Source organism: Rhyacophila brunnea, unplaced genomic scaffold (assembly GCF_057557595.1).
Source record: "Rhyacophila brunnea isolate RB1 unplaced genomic scaffold, BYU_Rbru_1.0 scaffold_7, whole genome shotgun sequence".
In the NCBI taxonomy this organism is placed as follows: domain Eukaryota; kingdom Metazoa; phylum Arthropoda; class Insecta; order Trichoptera; family Rhyacophilidae; genus Rhyacophila; species Rhyacophila brunnea.
The window spans coordinates 17789476-17808124 of record NW_028233339.1 but is presented as its reverse complement, the minus strand read 5'-3'; the positions used below and the strand labels follow the sequence as shown (position 1 = coordinate 17808124).

The 18649-nt window shown below is 37.1% G+C and overlaps 1 protein-coding gene across 1 annotated transcript; it reads right to left on the bottom strand.

The window, feature by feature from the left end:
- Positions 1–6315: 6315 nt before the first annotated feature.
- LOC147064557 (CD63 antigen-like) lies at positions 6316–16423 on the bottom strand. The gene is made up of 5 exons (XM_085958469.1): positions 16212–16423; positions 11204–11392; positions 9558–9725; positions 8857–9081; positions 6316–7212 (listed from the first exon to the last, which is right to left on the bottom strand). Exons 1-5 carry the CDS (start codon positions 16272–16274, stop codon positions 7147–7149), a joined length of 711 nt encoding a protein of 236 aa, XP_085814595.1. The 5' UTR covers positions 16275–16423; the 3' UTR covers positions 6316–7146.
- Positions 16424–18649: the final 2226 nt, after the last annotated feature.

Here is an 18649-nt window from a genome sequence, read left to right as displayed (position 1 = left end):
GAAATTGCATGTAAAAAATCCAAGCTTTGTGAAGTCAGTAGGTACCTACCAGCGCCGGCGGCTCACCACTTCATTACAATAAACAACTTCTTTTGTAGTTTATGAATGCCATGCTTGTTTCGGGGTTTTTTACGATGGTTTTCAGATTTTTTATGTTCTATGCTTAAATAGAATGTGGCGCGAAAAATGTTGTACATGTAACGAGCAAATTCAGTCGGTCCCATCTTCCTCGTAATAACCAAGTTCGACTGTATTATATATCACTGCGTGTTGGCTATTCAGCGTAAAAACCTCAAGTTATCTGCTTGATTTTGATAATCATGCACAACTCGCATAATTATTAAACTCATTATTTCATTGTCATCCAAGCATTTTGAACATAATATAAGATGGGATATACCTAGCTTGCCAACACATCAAGTTGAGTCCCGTTTAATCGATTTTTTTTTTTACGGCGTATTGAAAACCCGTGTTATCAAAAATCTATACAACATAATATAGAGATAGGACAAATTCAATATTAAATGTTATATTTTTCCTGAAATGTCATTGTTCTGTTTATTCATGGAACCATTATTGAGACATAAAAATACGCAACGACCTCTGTCGCACACAATACACGCGAATGTCATTTTGATCATCTTTCGACGAGGCGCCTCTTCAGCACGAGTTCAAAATAATTAATAATGCAGTGAAAAGGGCCAAGAATGTGTGCCTGTGCTACAAGAATTCTGATATATCCAGACCACACTCGCCCACATATTTTTAAGTTTTTCCGCCGGCCATCAAGTTTTGAAGTTCGCATACTACTGACTTGCGATTTTCACACAGATCACATGAAATCAGCTTTGAAGCAGGCCTATAAGTGATGGTTAACACCAATTATGTAGTTTCATTTAGATCAGTGGTCTTCAAACTTTGTCGACTCACTGAACCCTTAGAATTAAGTTTTTTTCGGGGAACCCCATCCTTAGAAAAATATATCTTAAAATAATTATATTTTTTTTACACAATTCTATTTGTTGAATTTTTTTCTCACGAATTTTATTTTGACTCGCGAACCCCCGAACATAGTTTGAAGACCACTGATTTAGACCAAGGGTGGTGAACTGTTTTATGCCAAGACGATAAAAAATATTTGTGATAACAGATGGCATGCCGAAGAGTTTTTTAGCTCTTTTAACTTTAGTAGTCTAGTCTACCTATTAGACTAGTCTTTCCATAAATTTTCCTTACGATTCTACTATTTCCGAACAATAATTTTTTCTTCAGTTTTCAAGTCTTCCCCATTTAGGACGTTCCGTGTTCCAGTGGCTATGATTTTACAATTCTTCCACATATTATAGACAAAATATAATCAAATAAGGACTGTCACCAACTTAGCTCAGTTTACGATATTATAATGTTCTTTTTTTCTTTCGACCATGTCCGATCCTAATAAAATCATATGGGCCTCCACAGAGTGGAGGTTTATATTACAGATTTTGTTTTTACGAGAAATGGATGTCAGCCACTTGCTCAACCTATTAGGTCCATACTCTTGACTCATATACAAATTGAAAAACAATATGTGAACTTGCCAGACCCAGGATTCGAACCTTATTTATACATAACCGAAATTAGAAGAGTGGAATCACTACATGGCCAACGTACTAATACAACCATAATCTTTTTAATGTGGCCATATATGTATGGCTATACAACTATAAAGGGTTATAATAGTGGAACAAATTTGAGGTGAATTTAATTATTGTTACTGTTATTATTTCTGAAAGCCCTTCAGTGCTGCCAACCAATTTATTATAGTATTTGTACTATAATTTTGGTCTGTGTACTATTACCTCGTTTACACGTGCATGGATTTACTGCTGACATTCTCCACCAACAATGGGGAATCTCACATTGATGTCACTTTGATATCCACTGGTTCTGCCGGACGCGTCGTGAACTGGACTGTCCATTTGGAAGAGTCAGCAAGCGACCACCGTCTGATCACGTTCGTCTACAGCACTAAGAGGGGCCACGCGTCTCTCGCTCCACTTGTGAGCGAGTCACTGCCGAGGCGTTTCAGGACCAAGGGAACCAACTGGGTACGTTTTGACCGCGAGTTTGCTGAGGGTCTGGCAGGATGGCCTCGCGCCCTCCGCCAAAGGACATGCACGCTGCGGCTGAGGACCTCACGAATCTCATGATTGAAAAAGCGGAAGGCACTATCGGAAGGACGACCCCGAGACCGCCGGACCTCGCACCCTGGTGGAAGCCGAGACTGACAAGACTGAGAGACGCGATGAGGAGGGCCAGAAGGGCCTTACAAGCAGCGCGAAGATCGCTGGAGGGGCCGCTTGCGGTCAGCTACAGGACCACTAGACTTAAGTTCAAAAAGGCAATCAGTAAGGCTAAGAAGGTGCACTGGAGGGAGTTCGTCACTGAAATGGGTGGCAATGATCCGTGGGGCCCCCCCTTCCGCGTGATGAAGCTGGGCTCACGGCCCGGAAAAGTCATGTCGGCGGTAGGGCGCCCCGACGGATCGTTCACCAATAGCTCTGAAGAGTCCGCCACAGTCCTGTTGGATGCTCTTATCCCGCAGGACAACGAGTCGCTCGACATTGACAACGACCGATTTCAGCAGCTTCGCGTCTATGCGCTGCTCCCCTTAAACACTCCGCGATCCGCAGCCACTACCATGTCCAAACTAGGGATCCTGTTTGCCAGCCTCCCGGCCGGCAAAGCCCCGGGGCTTGACTGCATAGATAACGCGCTAGCAAGAAGGGCGTGGTCTCTTGCCTCACACGAGATCACGCAACTCTACAAAGAATGCATGAGTAGTGGCATATTCCCTGACTGCTGGAAGAAGGGCCACCTCATGGTGATCCCCAAAGCCGGCAGTCGCCCTCCTTGTGACCCGAAAGCGTATAAACCCAATGACATTAATATGGACGAATCATCTGGAAAAGAAAATGACACTCACTTTATTGTCGGGTCTGCTGAATGGCATAATCTGTTCTAACGCCATTACAATAAAGGTGATATTGCTATAAATTCCTGATGCTTTTTGTTGGATCTGCCGAATGGTTCGGTTCGAACGGGTTCGCTCAAATGAACATTGACATTAGAAACACTGCTCTAACGCCATTACAATAAAGGTCATATTGCTATAAATTCCCGATGCGTGATATCGCATAATGAAATTGCGTGACGTCTACATATACATGCGAATTTGCTTGCTAGCTACTGTATTGAGTGCGTCGTCCATTAATAATCTCATTGTATAGACCGATTACGCTCCTTCCCGTCTACGGGAAGATATTGGAAAGATTGATAAACAGCAGGATTGAGTCCCACCTGTCGGAAAACTGTCCAATCTTACCAAGACAATTTGGGTTTAGACCCGGAAAGTCCACCGAGGATGCGATTCGCTTTGTGATCGATTCTGTGGAGAGCTCTGGCAAGGACCTCGTTGCCGGGATTTTTCTCGACATCGCGGGCGCGTTTGGTACTGCGTGGTGGCCCTTGGTTCTGGCAAAGCTTCGGCTGAGACAGATCCCCGGGGACCTCTTTGCCTTGGTTCAAAGCTACTTCAGCAATAGGGAGATAACCTACGACTCCGGCCCCAGCCTGATTCACAGGAGGACCACCATGGGGTGTCCCCAGGGCTCCGTCCTGGGACCCCTTAGTAGACGACGTTCTGTCCCTGCCACTGCCTCCTGGCTGCACGCTCGTTGCGTACGCCGACGACTTACACCAGCTTGTTGGGGCGACGAGCCGACCGGCACTGGAGCGTGCAGCCACGGACGCCTTGGGCAGAATCCTTAATTGGGGGTTGCTGAACAAGCTGACCTTTGCCCCGAGCAAGACGGAAGCTGTCCTCCTCAGGGGTAGTTCTCGGGTCAACAACTCGACGGCCGCCCACTGTTCGTTTTGGCCAGACCTCAGTGCGTTTCTCCGAAAGGGTTACGTATCTGGGAGTAATTCTTGATGACAAGCTGCTTTCGTTCACCACGCCAAGACGGCTGTCGCGGGGGTGCTACCCCTCGATCTACACGTCCAAGTCAGAGGATCGATCACCCTCCTCTTGAGGGGGATCAGCACAATACTCGCCGGTGTCCATCTGACACCACCGCAGAGATCCGAGGACGTTCCTTACAGGAAGACTGTAAGTGACATTGTGTACAAGACCGCATTTGCAGCATGGCAGGCGAGGTGGACCGACTCCCCCAAGGGGCGGCACACTTACCGTTTTTTTCCAGACGTATTCTGCAGGCACCAAACTAGAAGACTCCAACCTTCGCACTGGATTAGCCAGTTCCTCACCGGCCATGGCAACTTCGCCGCCAGACTCCACGAGTTTGGCTTGATAGTAGATGGGCCGGGTTGTACCTAGTCCCGACTCTTCTGTAGACTCATCCATTTCAATTCGTGACACTCAGTATGCGGGTACACAAAGCGCTTAACGTCAGCGGACAGCAGAGCCAGTCCAAAAACAAAGATTTTCTTTCTTAACTTTCTTCTTTAAGCACTACGGTGCATGGTTGCAGCATCAGTCCCGTGCGGCTCCGTCTTGGGACGGAATGAGCACTTAAAATCACTTCTTTCAGGCACGTTTAAAGCGTCATAGAAAGCGGCCGTGCATATCCACGGTTGTGCATATATGACGGGTAGTGGTGGGCACTTTAACGTATGTTCTAGTACATATTATCGTGGCCATAAAAAAAATACGTGCATGGATTTACTTGGATCAATAGTGTGTATTTTAAAGTATCGCGACTGCGCTGCTGTCGGCACTTTTATGTGTGAACAGTTATTAATGTGATAGTTTAAAAAACACACTATTGGTACCAGTAAATCCATGAACACAACCATGGCCCCCACATCCTGAAGCGGGCCCTCAGGCTAAGATCTTTGGCGGGCCCCCTACCTATTTCTAATGTTAATTGTTATTGACACATCACATTAACATTTTTCAAATTTTGTTACTGCTCAAATTAAGGGCCCTTATTCAATGTATTATCAACTATTTTTAATACATCTACTTTCATCATGGAGTTGCCGAGTATCAATACGCAATAATCAAAAATTATTCGTATATAAAATATAATATATATCTATAATCGTTCAATTATATCATTTAAAATTAACAAATGTTAATAGCCATGAAGTATAGAAGCAGGCGACTTTTTTTAACTATCAAAGCAAATTTGTGATGTGTGTTTATTTTATTAATTATCTGATCAACCCGCCATGCCGGGCCCACCCAGAGCCCGTGCCCCCAGGCTAAAGCCCTGTCAGCACCCCCTTGTGGGGGCATGAAAACAATAGCTTGTTTTGAAAAATTAGGGTACTCTTCTGACATACTCGCCCAGAAATCATTTAAAGGCTGATCTTCAAATCAGAGTCACTAATTAAATCAATAAGATTTTCATAGTCACTTGCGCTTAAGCCTACTGGTTTAGCTGTCACGGAAAATGGATTCCGAACCCAGGAATCGTCCTTACTAGTTTTCAGAAAATATTGCAAAAGTGTATAAAACCTTTCCAAATTGTCGCGGAACACCTATTCAGGTTCTGCGGAACATAGTTTGGGAAACCCTGAGTTAGAGTAAGATAGAATTTTTACGGAAGAAGTAAACATTTCAACGTGGATCTTTTGGTAATGACTATTTTAATCAGTACTTACCCATTAGCGTTGCATTATTAAACGATTCATTGTTAAAGTACATACTTAGAAGCTAATTACGTCTCCAATAATATAATATTCAATACAAGAATGTGAACGGAATTTCAGATGTATTTTACAACCAAACATGTATGATTCTGTATTACAAAATCACAATAAATACTTAAATGAGAATTTAAACACAAAATAACACTTTCAACGGCAATAGTTATGTAAAAGACATGTAATAGATAAACAGCCTTTCTATATTACATTGACAACTGACAAAAAATCTGACGTTTACCATATGTCAAACCGACGACCGCGAGCGCCTCTACCACCAAAGCATATGTAGTTCAATCCCATCTGCGCTCGCACTCAAGTGCCGGTTGAGAAAATATAAAATTTCGCGCACTTTAATCGAAGTAGGTTTGCGCGACAGGTTCGTAGTGCTTCGTTCAAAATTTGGCCTTCAGCCCTTACATGAAGCAACAATTGCATCGTTTTCTCTCGCACGGCGTCGTTCGAAGTACATCATATTTTCTGTCAAAACCATCGAGCTTTACACTTATGGGGTATGTTTATAATAGAAGATGAAGATAGATTTTTTACAGTAAGTTTGTAATATCCAGAACTTTTACAACAGTAAATAAAAAACAAAGATTCAAATAAAAGATAGTATATTTCTACATATGTAAATAATAAATTAAAACATTTGGTATTAGCCAAGATTATGAAATCATAATATTAATGTTTTTTATCACCCTGTAAAATTAGTCTCGTACAGTCTTATTGTTGCATTTACTCAGCCATTACCATAACCCGGGGAAATTCTGTTTAATAACATTGGTCTTGGCAAAAGTAAAATACCGAAATGTAATGGAATATGGGGTCAATTGAAAAATGACATAATACAATCATTTAAATTGTAATTAGTAATAACATACATTGATCGGTCATAAGATATGAAAACTCTTAATAATACATAGAGCAATTTCAACATACATAGAACATTGGAGTATTCTTCGTAAGTTATTCATAAAACAAACCATGGGTAAGGACACTATAGCATATTTTTACGAATACCAATATGTGCACATACTATTGTGATGTTACAGTTTGATCCTAATACATATGCAACAACGTCTCACACATTGACACATGACAGTTAGCCCTTACGATGGCATTATAAGTATCCTACCTGCAGTAGACTTATCCTGATCCAAACAAGTAATAATAAAATAATACTAATTGACAACATACAGTGCGTCAACATTTATGTTCACAAAAAATTATCAAAGTTATACCAATAATCACATCCTACTAAATAAGGGAAAAGTGCAGTAATAATAATTACAATTGAACATCAACACCATATAAAAACTTTATTTTACTCACTAAAAAGTATGCCTCTCTACTTCATTGGTACAATAATTGCCATTTAGATAGGTATACTACGATTGACATTCAAATATAAATTTTTGAAGGGACATTTTAAACAGTTTGGTATTCTCTGCGCATCTTACGGGATATGCCCCATGCAAACATCACGACGAAGACCTGAAATGTAAAAAAAAACATGTATAATCATCTACCAAAGATTTGTACTTGAGAAGCGATAGCGATGCTGCATGTTAATCCTCCGTCACTAAAAATAATTTAATAAACAACTTTTTTATTAAACAAACAATTCACAAGATTTGAGAATGCAACATTCTTTATGGAACATACATAACTTAAAACACCTCGATGCAATTTGTGAAGTATTCAAAAATGATTTAATTTATAAACATGTTCATGGTGTTTAACTATCAATGTTGATAAAAAGGACATCATATTGATTAAAATAGTTTTATGAAGAAAAATGACACGGATCGCACTTCCTCCAGACCAGTGATGTACAAAATGTACAAAATTAAATTTTTCATCGAATAATACAAAATTCTAATTTACTATACATCAAGTTCTATCTTGTAAATACATATGTACGTAATGCTGAGTGGAGAGTGATTAGAGTAGCTGATATGTAACTATTGAATTAAAAATTATAAAATTTATGACTCGTTTAGTATATACCCACTGCGGCCTATGAAAAATGTATAAATTGGCCCTTCTTACAAATAGGTTGTGCACCACTGCTCCATCTAGACAGAGCAAAAATGGATGTATCGCAAAAATAACAAGTAACTGTGTAACCAACGTTTAAAAAAATCCCCACTTTCGGGAAAAAAATATTAACTGAGATTTTAATGGTAATCAAACATCATTATCTTGAATTTAAAATAACTGAATCGTAACTGACACAATTTTATGCACATGTTGTATAGCAATAACCTTTAGTAATATACTGCCCCCATAAACAAAAACACAGCTAATGGTAAAAAAATGAAAAATTAAAGTAAGTAGGAGGTGACATACTAGATAAAATTCTGAACATAATTACATAACAAAATAAACAGCAAATCATTTATTTTAATATACAAATCATCATAATGTGTTCATTACTTTTGCAAAAATGTTAGGTTTTTCGAAGCAACAAAACAGTAAATAATAACTATGTATTTTCTATAAGAATGTTGTCTATTATCTATGGTCTGCAGGTTGGGTTCTGTTCAAAATATTATCTATGAATATAATATCGCAAGTAATTTTAACGTACGCACACATAGAAACTGTTAAAATTAATTGAAATTAGCATGAACAATAATTCAAAATACTAATACATTAGAGTTGGCACTATCCATCATTAAATTTACAGAGGTGGTGATTGTTCAAAATATTTTCTGCAAAATGACGAAACCGTAGACTAAATTTGTCGCCGTGACAGCATGACATGCATCTCAATTTACTCTATACTTTCTCAATACAGTAAATCTTCGAAAAAGAGTTTTTTTTATAAATCGCATCGGCTTATAAGGTAGCGGGGTCCCGGATCAGGCAAATTTACATGTTGTTTTTCAATATGCATTTGGACAAAGAGTATGGGCCTGATAGGTTGAGCGATTGGCCAACATCCACTTCTGTCTACCTTAGGATGAATCATGGTAAGACAAATCTCTTTTAAAAAACAAATGATGATGAATTATATTGTTGTTTTAATGTGTGTTTGATTCAATGCAAGGATTCAATGGACAACCATTGGAACGAATCTCAAATAGTAATTTAGTTATTTTAATTTTAAAATAATATATAAGCATTGTTTACCTGGAAAACAGCCATTCCAACGAAAATAGCAATAAGAATTGAGGACTTCTGTTTAAGTGCCGCCATCAGAGCATCGAAACAACCTTTAGTGAATGCATCTTGTTGGCGGCAATCGAGCAAGTTCTTATTATCATCAAAGCTTAGTTCAGTGCAGCATGAATCGGGGATGGTTTGATTTCCGATATGCATCCAGTCATCAGCTGAATTAACACCGCAACATTGGAGCTACAAACAATATTCCACAATATTTATTATCCATACAATTTTTATATTTTTATACTTACTCGGGCGTGGAAAATTGTACATAATAAACAAATAAATTACTCTTCCGATAGAACAATTATAATAATTTATATGTTTATAGTTTTTTTTCTTTCAGACAAAAATAAGACAGGCCGAAAATGTTTAATAATCTTCTAGAAGAAGTCTTCCGTGACTTCCCTATACAAATTACTGTAACGTTCCAGTTTGACAAAAGAGCCATGTTTAAATACAACAAACAATTAATAAGTACTCCACTAGAGTTTTTATGAATATTAATTGCATATGTTTAGGGCTCAATCTTTATAAATAGAAGATTTACTTCAACATCTTTGGTGCATGCTCTATTGGACGACTGACTCGATAGTAACAAATAATATTATGTTTACACACAATAATATAGTGAACATAGGTACTGTAAATTATTAATCTCATATTACCTCATGTTGCATAATATCCCAAGACTTTTCAAATTCCTTATGAGTGGGTGAGAGTTGGAATGTTTCATTGAAACGGCTTTCAAAGTCGGCTTCAAGATTCTTATTGTTGTAACAAGCGATTCCAAATGATATCTCCAAGACGAACAAAGCCAGCAGACAGAGTGAGAACTAGAAATTAACATACCATTTATATTTCTATGTCATGTTTAATAATTGGAGTGATCTGTCAAAATGACCTATTTAATATTAAAATATAGTTGACGTAAACCCAATGAATAAAATAAGTTTAAAGCTACAAATCAGGATGCACCAAATCACCTGACAAAATACCTTGTACCTAAGTATTTAAATTACAGCAGTTTTATTACAATAACGTTTACTTTTCATGGTAAAATTCCATGACAATAATTTTGAAACAAAATTGATGCTAGTGTAATGATGACAGAAAGTTTTAGGTACATGGTACATATTGTATACTATAAAATTATGAGGGTATGTCAAGATTAAAGAGGTCATACATGGCTTACATTATAACAGTTAACTTTAATAAAACACCAATAAAGAAATTAACTATCATAAAAGCAGTCAAGATTTATTCTTCTTTGTGTTTTAATTATTATGCAAATGATAATTGAAACATATCAGAAAGATAAGTAGCGATAAATTAGAGAAGAACCCAGATGAGCTGTGAATAAAAAACATTGTGGTGCACTGGAATATTGGCTGAATTCCGTGTATGCATATCGATTGCTCATTCTCTGTGTGATTAGATTAATAATCATAAACAAAATTAATAACAGGAAAATGTCATGTGATACGTAATCTTGATTACTCATTTTACTGTTCCTGGGTATTCATTCATCATGCCTTAAATATTATTATGTGTATGTTATTTACATGACCACATAATCATTTTCAATTCTGATATAAAAATTTTTTAATACTGAAATGAACAAGTCATTATATTTATATCATATTATTCATGATTTTCAAAAAATAATTAATGAATACAATTAGACAACAATATGGTATTCTACAATTAAATAATTTTTGATTTTGAGTACAGTAATTTCTTTTTCGATCACTGAAGCCCTCCCTCCCCTAGCTCCTGTTTTTCTCAATCACTAGATCTTCGCTGCCATCTACATTCGTCGAATCCTATTTATGAGTTCGAGTCCCCGTAGTCGCTTAGTGACCCTTGGATGCCACTTTACGACTGCATTTGATTACTCGCCGAGCGACATGTCTGGCCCATTATCGGTTTGATGGCCTCTATCAAATCACATACTCTTGTCCGTCTCCTTATCCATTGTTTTTTTTGGGATGTTTTTTGTTTAATCCTTTCAACGCGGACGGCACACCTATTGTGCCCTCATTAATTGGCCATTCAATATAATTAGCATGTTATTTAAATGTGGTTATTAAATGCTCCGCGGTCAACAAGTTAATGAAGCATGAAAAAAGCTTTTGTTTAAAGCTGTAGGCTACATGTTCGAATTGTTGTGTTTAATCTTAAGTAGGGACCCAACGGGTTGAGTGATTGACTAAGAATCATTCCTCGTCAAAAAGAGTGTGTTGAAACAACTTCCACCTAAATGAAAATACCAATTCACTATTTAGATAAGAACTATTTTTTTTTAATTTACCGTGGTAATCATGCAACGATTTTCCTTCATGGCACCACAGCAACCGAAGAATGCCACAATAAAGATGATGGCACCGACCATGAGCAAAAGACTTGACGCTGAGAAGAATGAATAGTCCACAAAGGCATGTTCATAGTTAAACAATGCTTGTAACAAACCTCCCATCACCATCAGCGCCACTCCCAAAAACTGAAAACGAGATTGTATACAGTTAAAAAATAAGCAATCCAAAAATAATTTAATAAATAAAATATTAATAAGATAACTGATTTTGTGTTTTGATAACCTATACCAGTGGTCCGCAGACAGTATGCCGCGGCGCATTGCTTTAATGAAAATTTCCATAGAGTATGTAAGGTTAATGTTCATTGTTGTGATTTATATTTGTACACCTTTTAAAATACAGACAAGATTTTACAGAAAAAATGCCTGACTTCGTGTACCCAGTAAAACAATACATTCAATATAGATTTTCAGTGCTATAGTCCCCAAAGACTAGCTAGTCACTTCGGGAACAAAAATATCATTGTTGCTGTCCCTTCACGGAATGTTTAATAATATAATATTTTATGGACAAAAAAATAAGTTTTAAAAGCACTGATAGTATTTTATTACCTATAGATGCTCTTATCATGAACCAGAGATAGAACATTCGTTTCGGCAAGTGACATAGGGTAACTGCATTAGTCCCCGGACAGCTTCAGTATACGGACAGTTTTGTACAAATATAACGAAAATAAGCAAAGTATGAGAGTTTCATATGAAGGATGACTCACATATTGTGCCTGTATTGTTCCTGGACCAATAAAATTATATTTGTCACACACAAAGGAATTCATTCTATAGTATTACATTAGTAGTGGTGCACATGCTGACTCGAACAAAAAAAATATTCGATTTCTTAAAAAATAATTAGTGAATGAAGGATACAAAAAGTACATTAAAACTATGATTATTTCATTTATTCGCTTCAAAGATGTTTCATATTATTCAGTAATATGTTCTTGTATATTATTCAATGATAAAAATAATGTATTTTGTTAAATTTAGTTAAATATTTGGTGTCCGGCAACTAAAGTGCAAAATTTTATCTTTTTTTAGTTGTCGGACGCAGTGTCCGGGCACTGAATTTATAAGAGACATTGAGTATTTGTGTGTGTACAGTATCACATCGAGGCTTGCTTGGTTTCATACAAGTTAGAAAAGGACAAACATAGAATTGTAAATATTTTTAGTTTTCGGACACGATTTTATAATTTTGATCCTGCTGTCCGGCGACTAAAATTCAATATTGAATGACCGGACAAAGCTATTTTCTAATTAATTATTATGTATTTACACAATTATCTCCAATAGCTGGTACGAGTACGTCAAATGCAAGCACCAGTTCATCAAGTGTGAGCAATTTAATATTAAAATCTCATCTTTTTTACCCCAAACCTACTCAATTTGGGAGTAAAAATAGAATAATAAGACACTGTCAAAGCACCAAGCGCCATTTCTTCGGAAGCGTGGAGGAAGATCATAGAAGAAAAAGTGAAGGATGACAAAAGTACAGCAATTCATAAATGATGCAAGGTCTTCCTTAGAAAAGAGAAGACAAATAAAAAAAGGAAAGCGAAAAAGGCGATTTGCCAAAATTGTTCTGATGAATTAGAAAGTGATGTTGAGGATGGTTTATTAAAGAACATTGGCTGTGATGGATGTGTTCGTTGGTTTCACCGTAAATGCACGACAATGTCTATGTTATCTTATAGTGAAGCATCACTAAAAGATTTTGTATGTAATTTTTGTTTAAACTTAGACCTAAATTAATATGTTTATCACCCGTATAATCACTAGACACCCGTATTACCCGGTTCCGGGTTTGTAGGTGTTTAGACATTAAGTCACATATCCAGGCTATTGGGTTGGGGGTATAGCACTGAAGCATTTTTTTCTCTGTAAAACTACTGAAGAGTGCTTGATTCAAGCATGGATTTTTTACACTTAGTTCTCTTTTATATTTATGATTGAAAATAGCACTTGAAAACATTTATTTTTCGTCAGAGAAGGGATTAGGATTAGTATTGAAATTTATTTTAGTGTGTTTGGAAATATAATTATGGTGGCTGAAGTGTTGAACCTTTTTAAAATTATCAATGGCAATAATTTAGTTGCCAGCAGTTCTCAAGTATGTTTTTTTTTGTAAGCCTGCTTTGCATATTATAGAACACAAACAAAAGTTACACAGTTTGAGATTTTTTGGATGTAATAAAAATTAATGTCAAAATTTGGTCAACTCACTTGAGATGTTTATTAGTTTTACCATTTGATTTATGAAGTTCAGTTTTTTATTTCATTTTGCTTTGCTCAATTTGCACTCAAAATTAATTCGACAGAACTATATGAAAGAAACACATTGAATAAATAAAAATATGTTTTTTTTTCAAGTTAGCAGTTGCTTGAGTGCTCATTGTGAACTATTTCTGCTTTTATTGCATCACTGTATTAACTAAAATTGTTTAAGTGAAAAAATATTTTTTTAACACCAAAACTTGTCTTATTTTCTATACGAAATAATCTGTTCGACCACTAAAAATAGTACGTCCGGAAACTAAGATTGTGTGTCCGGAGACTAAAAAAACCAACCATATTTCTTAACATGAGAAATATGATAGTAATTTAAATAAATATAGATTTTTAAAATATTTATAAACCAAAAGAATATATATGTAAACATTTATAAATCATAACATATTTTGTTTTCTTCTAAAAATGGAAAAGATAATCGAAAATAAGGTGAGAAAATAGTTAACTGTCCGGATACGAGTGCATTTACCCTACTATAAAAAATTTACTATAACCACTGATAGGTACTTCACCAAGAACTTGGGCCCCTTACTCACTGTCAACCAGTCACCGTCAACGAGGTAAGTAGCAACTACGAGGAATAAGAAAAGAAATCAGCGTTTACGCACATAGTTGCGGCGACCAGTCACACTTACTGGTTGCTGACAATCACGGTTTCCTGGGACCAGTCAACAGTTCGTAGACCTTAGAGTTGCTCTTTTAAATATCGAGCCAAATTAATACAACACTATATTATTGTTCATTGAAAAAAACTCAGGTGTCACATTAATTAGTAAAGTTATTATTTATAATAATCATTATATCATATTGTATAAATGGTATGTAAATACATAATGTATTATATTATTGATTACATAAGACTAAAATAAAAGGAATAATGTTATTTATTATAAGTCTAGAATCTAGATCTTATGTGATTGTATAATAATCAAATAAATTGATGTCATTCATGTGTATTCTTAGTGTATCTTTTTACATTTATTTTTACTTGTGTCGGTTGCTGAGTACTGACCTATATATTCTTACATGATAGATTTCTGTATCACGTGAAACCTGGTCCAATTATAAATAATATTATCTGTTGTTGAGATCCTTATATTTCTTTACACATAAAAAAATTTGTTCATAGAGAGATCCTAGCGCCAACCTTACCACTTTAGACTCATATTAGGTACCTAGTAAACCAACATTTGTATTGATATATTCAAATACACTAGAAATATTAACCACTATTATTATAAATGGTTAAGTATTGGTCCAATTGACTGGTGGCATCGAAGGGAGGAGGTCACAAGCCTTCCATATTGAGCGACTGAATCAACAATTAATGAAGCAACAAGATCAGCGCGGGATCATTACAGATGAAAGATTGTTGGTACCGTTTCACAGTGATCACCATTCTCAACAATCACGCAAAAGATATAAGGAATATCGTTTTTGCGGTAGTGGTCTTTTGAGACCTAAAAACAAACCCAAACCTAATACAACCTACAGTAAACCTTTGATACTACAGTATCAGAAAACTACACTACCTCAGCCACATTATAAATGGACAAATGTACAGCATTCCCCAACTTGTAATTAAGGAAAAGGTAAATGATAAACGTAGCAGAGGACGACACTGCATTTCGTGACAATTCAGTACGAATCTTTGTTATTGGTACGAGTGCAGCTTCACCAAACTGTTCGCACCTGTATACGTGCATGGATTTACTGGCAACAATAGTGAGTAAATTAAACAATCACGATAATAACTGTTTACATGTAATAGTACTGACTGTCTCACCAATGTCACCTTTCAAGCGTAAGCGAGACGCGTTGTGATTTTATGGTTTTATTTGACTGGTTGTAAAAATTGGTAAACATCAAAAATGCACCGCAAGGTGTAGTTTGTATTTTTTCCGGCAGGTTATCTATATGCGCATACGTCATGCAAGTTCAAAATCAGAAGAATCTGAACTTTTTTGGTCCATGCATGCAATTGACAAGATACAATACGTGTTTACATGACGTGCATTTTCTTGTTATGGCCGCGATAATACATACTGTCAACAGTAAATCCATGCGGGTTATTACTTAGTTTATTTTTATTTTTCATAAAAAAAAGTTTAATAGGGTGGTTACATACTAAGTACGTTGTGATTAGTCAAGGCGCATGCAAACGCATTCGCGGACACAGAGTTGAGAAGCCCTGAAAGTAATAATTCTAGAAATGCATGTTAAGTAAAGCTTAAATTATTGAAATGGTCAATAATATTATGCTGGGAAGAGCCTGTTTCAAAATGCGTAGGTAGATCGCTAATTAGATTATAATTGAATTAATATAGCACACAAGATAAATTATAATTTATAAAATACGTTAGCTACATCAACATTTTCACATTGTTTGTTTATTTTAATAATTGAGGCGGAGAATCGTCGAATCCAAATAACAATGATAGAAAAAATGTTGCGATGTGTCATCTATTATTAGTCATAACAATAGATAGGTTTCCGCTTACATTGCTTGTAATAAAATATTGTTAAACGCGAAAGATTTTATAATAGTATCAGAGTATGATATTATGGGTAAACATACGGTACACCATATTGTGTGATAATTAGTCAGGAGATTATAATGTATAATAATATAATCTGAGATAAAATCAATACTTACGGAGAAGGCGATGCTGAACCAAAACAGCATCCCAAACGTGATACAATCGGCGTCGAATATCATTTTGACAAAATATATGCAAACGAAGACTCAAGAATATAATAAGACTTCAAACTAAATGAGGAAACACTGCAGTTGCTTTATTTACGCAATATTTTTCTGATAAAGTCAATAACCCGCTTCAACTACCAGAGTCGACACTTGACAACAGTGAACAGACCATGAACAGACAACTTGACAATATTATTATGTTTTTTCTCCGATCCGATTCAGTGTTGCCATCTTTTCGAAGTGGAATTATAGTACAGAGCCTCCAAAATTATAGTTTCTTCTTCTTGGTCGTGCACTCATGGCTGAGGATCGTGACCACATTTAAATTTCGCTATCCTTTGAGCGACCAAGATTTTCCATCCTTCTCGATCTTCTGCTTCTCTCAGGGCAGAATGGATGGTGCCCCCCCCCCAGTCAGCTCTTTCACTTGGTCGCTCCATCGCGCAGACGCTCTTCCTCTGCTTCGCCTTCCCTGGAGGCTACCCAAAACTACCAGTCTCTCCAGGTTGTCCGGTCCGCGCCTGACAATATGTCCAAAAAACTGCAGAATTCTTCTCAGACATATCGTCGAGAGCCGTTACTTTAACTTCAGTCTCTGGATGATTGACTGGTTCGTCCTGTGATCTGTCCAAGAAATGCGAAGCATTCGGCGCCAACACCACATCTCAAAGGCATCAATTGCCTTCCGTTCTCTTGCCTTCAGGGTTCACGACTCGACTCCGTACAGAAATATCGAGAACACTAATGTTTGCACAAGCATCATTTTTGTGGCAATCGAAATTCCCCGATCCTTCCATTATAGTGGAAGGCGGTAAGGCGTGTCTAAAATTATAAATGCAATTTCTGCAATCTGTGTGCGCCTTCTTATTTCCGCTTCGCATCCGCCCTTTCCACTGATGGTCGATCCCAGATATAAAAACTCATCGACTGTTTCGAGTTTTTGGAGTGTACTTGGTGTTGGTAGAAGGTTGGCCCGATCAACAACCATTAACTTGGTCTTATTCCTATTAATAAAGAGGCCGTATTTACGACTCTCTTCCTCTACCCGGTGTAGCAGCTCTGTGAGTTCTCTTTCATCAGCAGCGATTAGTGTGGTATCATCTGCGAATCTTAAAGTTGTTTATTTTCTGGCCACCAATTGTTATTCCGCCTTGCCAATGATCTAGGGCTCTTCGCATTATATGCTCTCCATATATATTGAATAACTGGGGAGATAAAACACATCCCTGACGAACTCCCTTCTCGGTTCGGAAACTCTCAGAGAACGCACTATTTACTCTTACCTTTGTGTGGCTATTGTTGTATAAGTTTTTGACAAGACAGGTAAGGTGTGATGGAACTCCCATTTCCAGAAGTACCTTCCACATACAGTTCCATCTTACGCAGTCTAATGCCTTCTGATAGTCAATAAAGCATAACATCATAGGGGTATTAAACTCTCTGCATTTTTCAATTAGTTGTCTGATGTTCAGAATTTCTTCTCGGGTTCCCTTGCCCATAACAAAACCTGCGTGTTCCTTGGGTATTTTTCGGTCAATGAAATGCTTCAGACGTCTGCTGAATATATGTAATAAGATCTTGCTTACATGTGGAATAAGTGAGATTGTTCGATAGTTTTCACATTTACGTGAGGTACCTTTTTGTGCAGGGGGATCAAAATTGACTCTGTCCAGTCCTTGGGCCATACACCACTTTTCCAGATCATGTTGCATAATTGATGTATGATTCTTTTCCCGTCATCATTGACCTTTTTTAAGGCTTCTGCGGATATGCCATCGCCACCTGGTGACTTGTGGGTTTTTAGTCTCTTTATCGCCTCTATCACTTCACTAAAAAGTATTTCAGGTTCTTGCTCATCAATACGTACGTCAACCACCTTATCATCCTCTTCTGTATCTCTGTATAGGGCTTCACAATATGTTTTCTACCTTACCGTGACCCTATCCAACTCCATAAGTAGTGTGCCGTCCTCTTCCTCGATGGCCCAGCTCATTTTCTTGAAATCTCCTGTGATTATTTTCACTTTTTGGAAAATAACGCGAGTTTCTACTCTGACAGCATGGGTTTCGATGTCTTCACACTTATTTCTGAGGAAAAGGTTCTTGTCCCGCCGACAGAGTCACTGTACAACTCTGTTTTGTTCAGAGTACCTTGCATGTTGTATAGTTGAATTAAGTCCCTTATTTCTAAGATCGGCTCTTGTTTGTATGGCCTCCCATGTTTCATCAGATATCCAGATCTTGCGACATTTCGGATGTTCCTTACTGTTATTGAGTTTCTGGACTTCCTCCATCGCGCATAAGGTGGCTTCTTTCAACTTATTCCATGTTGTTTCGACATTGTCGCTGGGGTCTACGTATAGTGATGCCATTTTACGATTCACCTCC

Bases quoted from the DNA above. Each gene is read 5' to 3' on its own strand.
- LOC147064557 (XM_085958469.1), bottom strand. From the start codon at position 16,274: ATGATATTCGACGCCGATTGTATCACGTTTGGGATGCTGTTTTGGTTC. The intron at 9,726-11,203 runs GTAAATTAAAAA...GTTAATTTCTAG, and splicing joins ATCGTTGCATGATTACCACG to TTCTCACTCTGTCTGCTGGC. The intron at 7,213-8,856 runs GTAAACAATGCT...TTTACATTTCAG, and splicing joins TTGGAATGGCTGTTTTCCAG to GTCTTCGTCGTGATGTTTGC.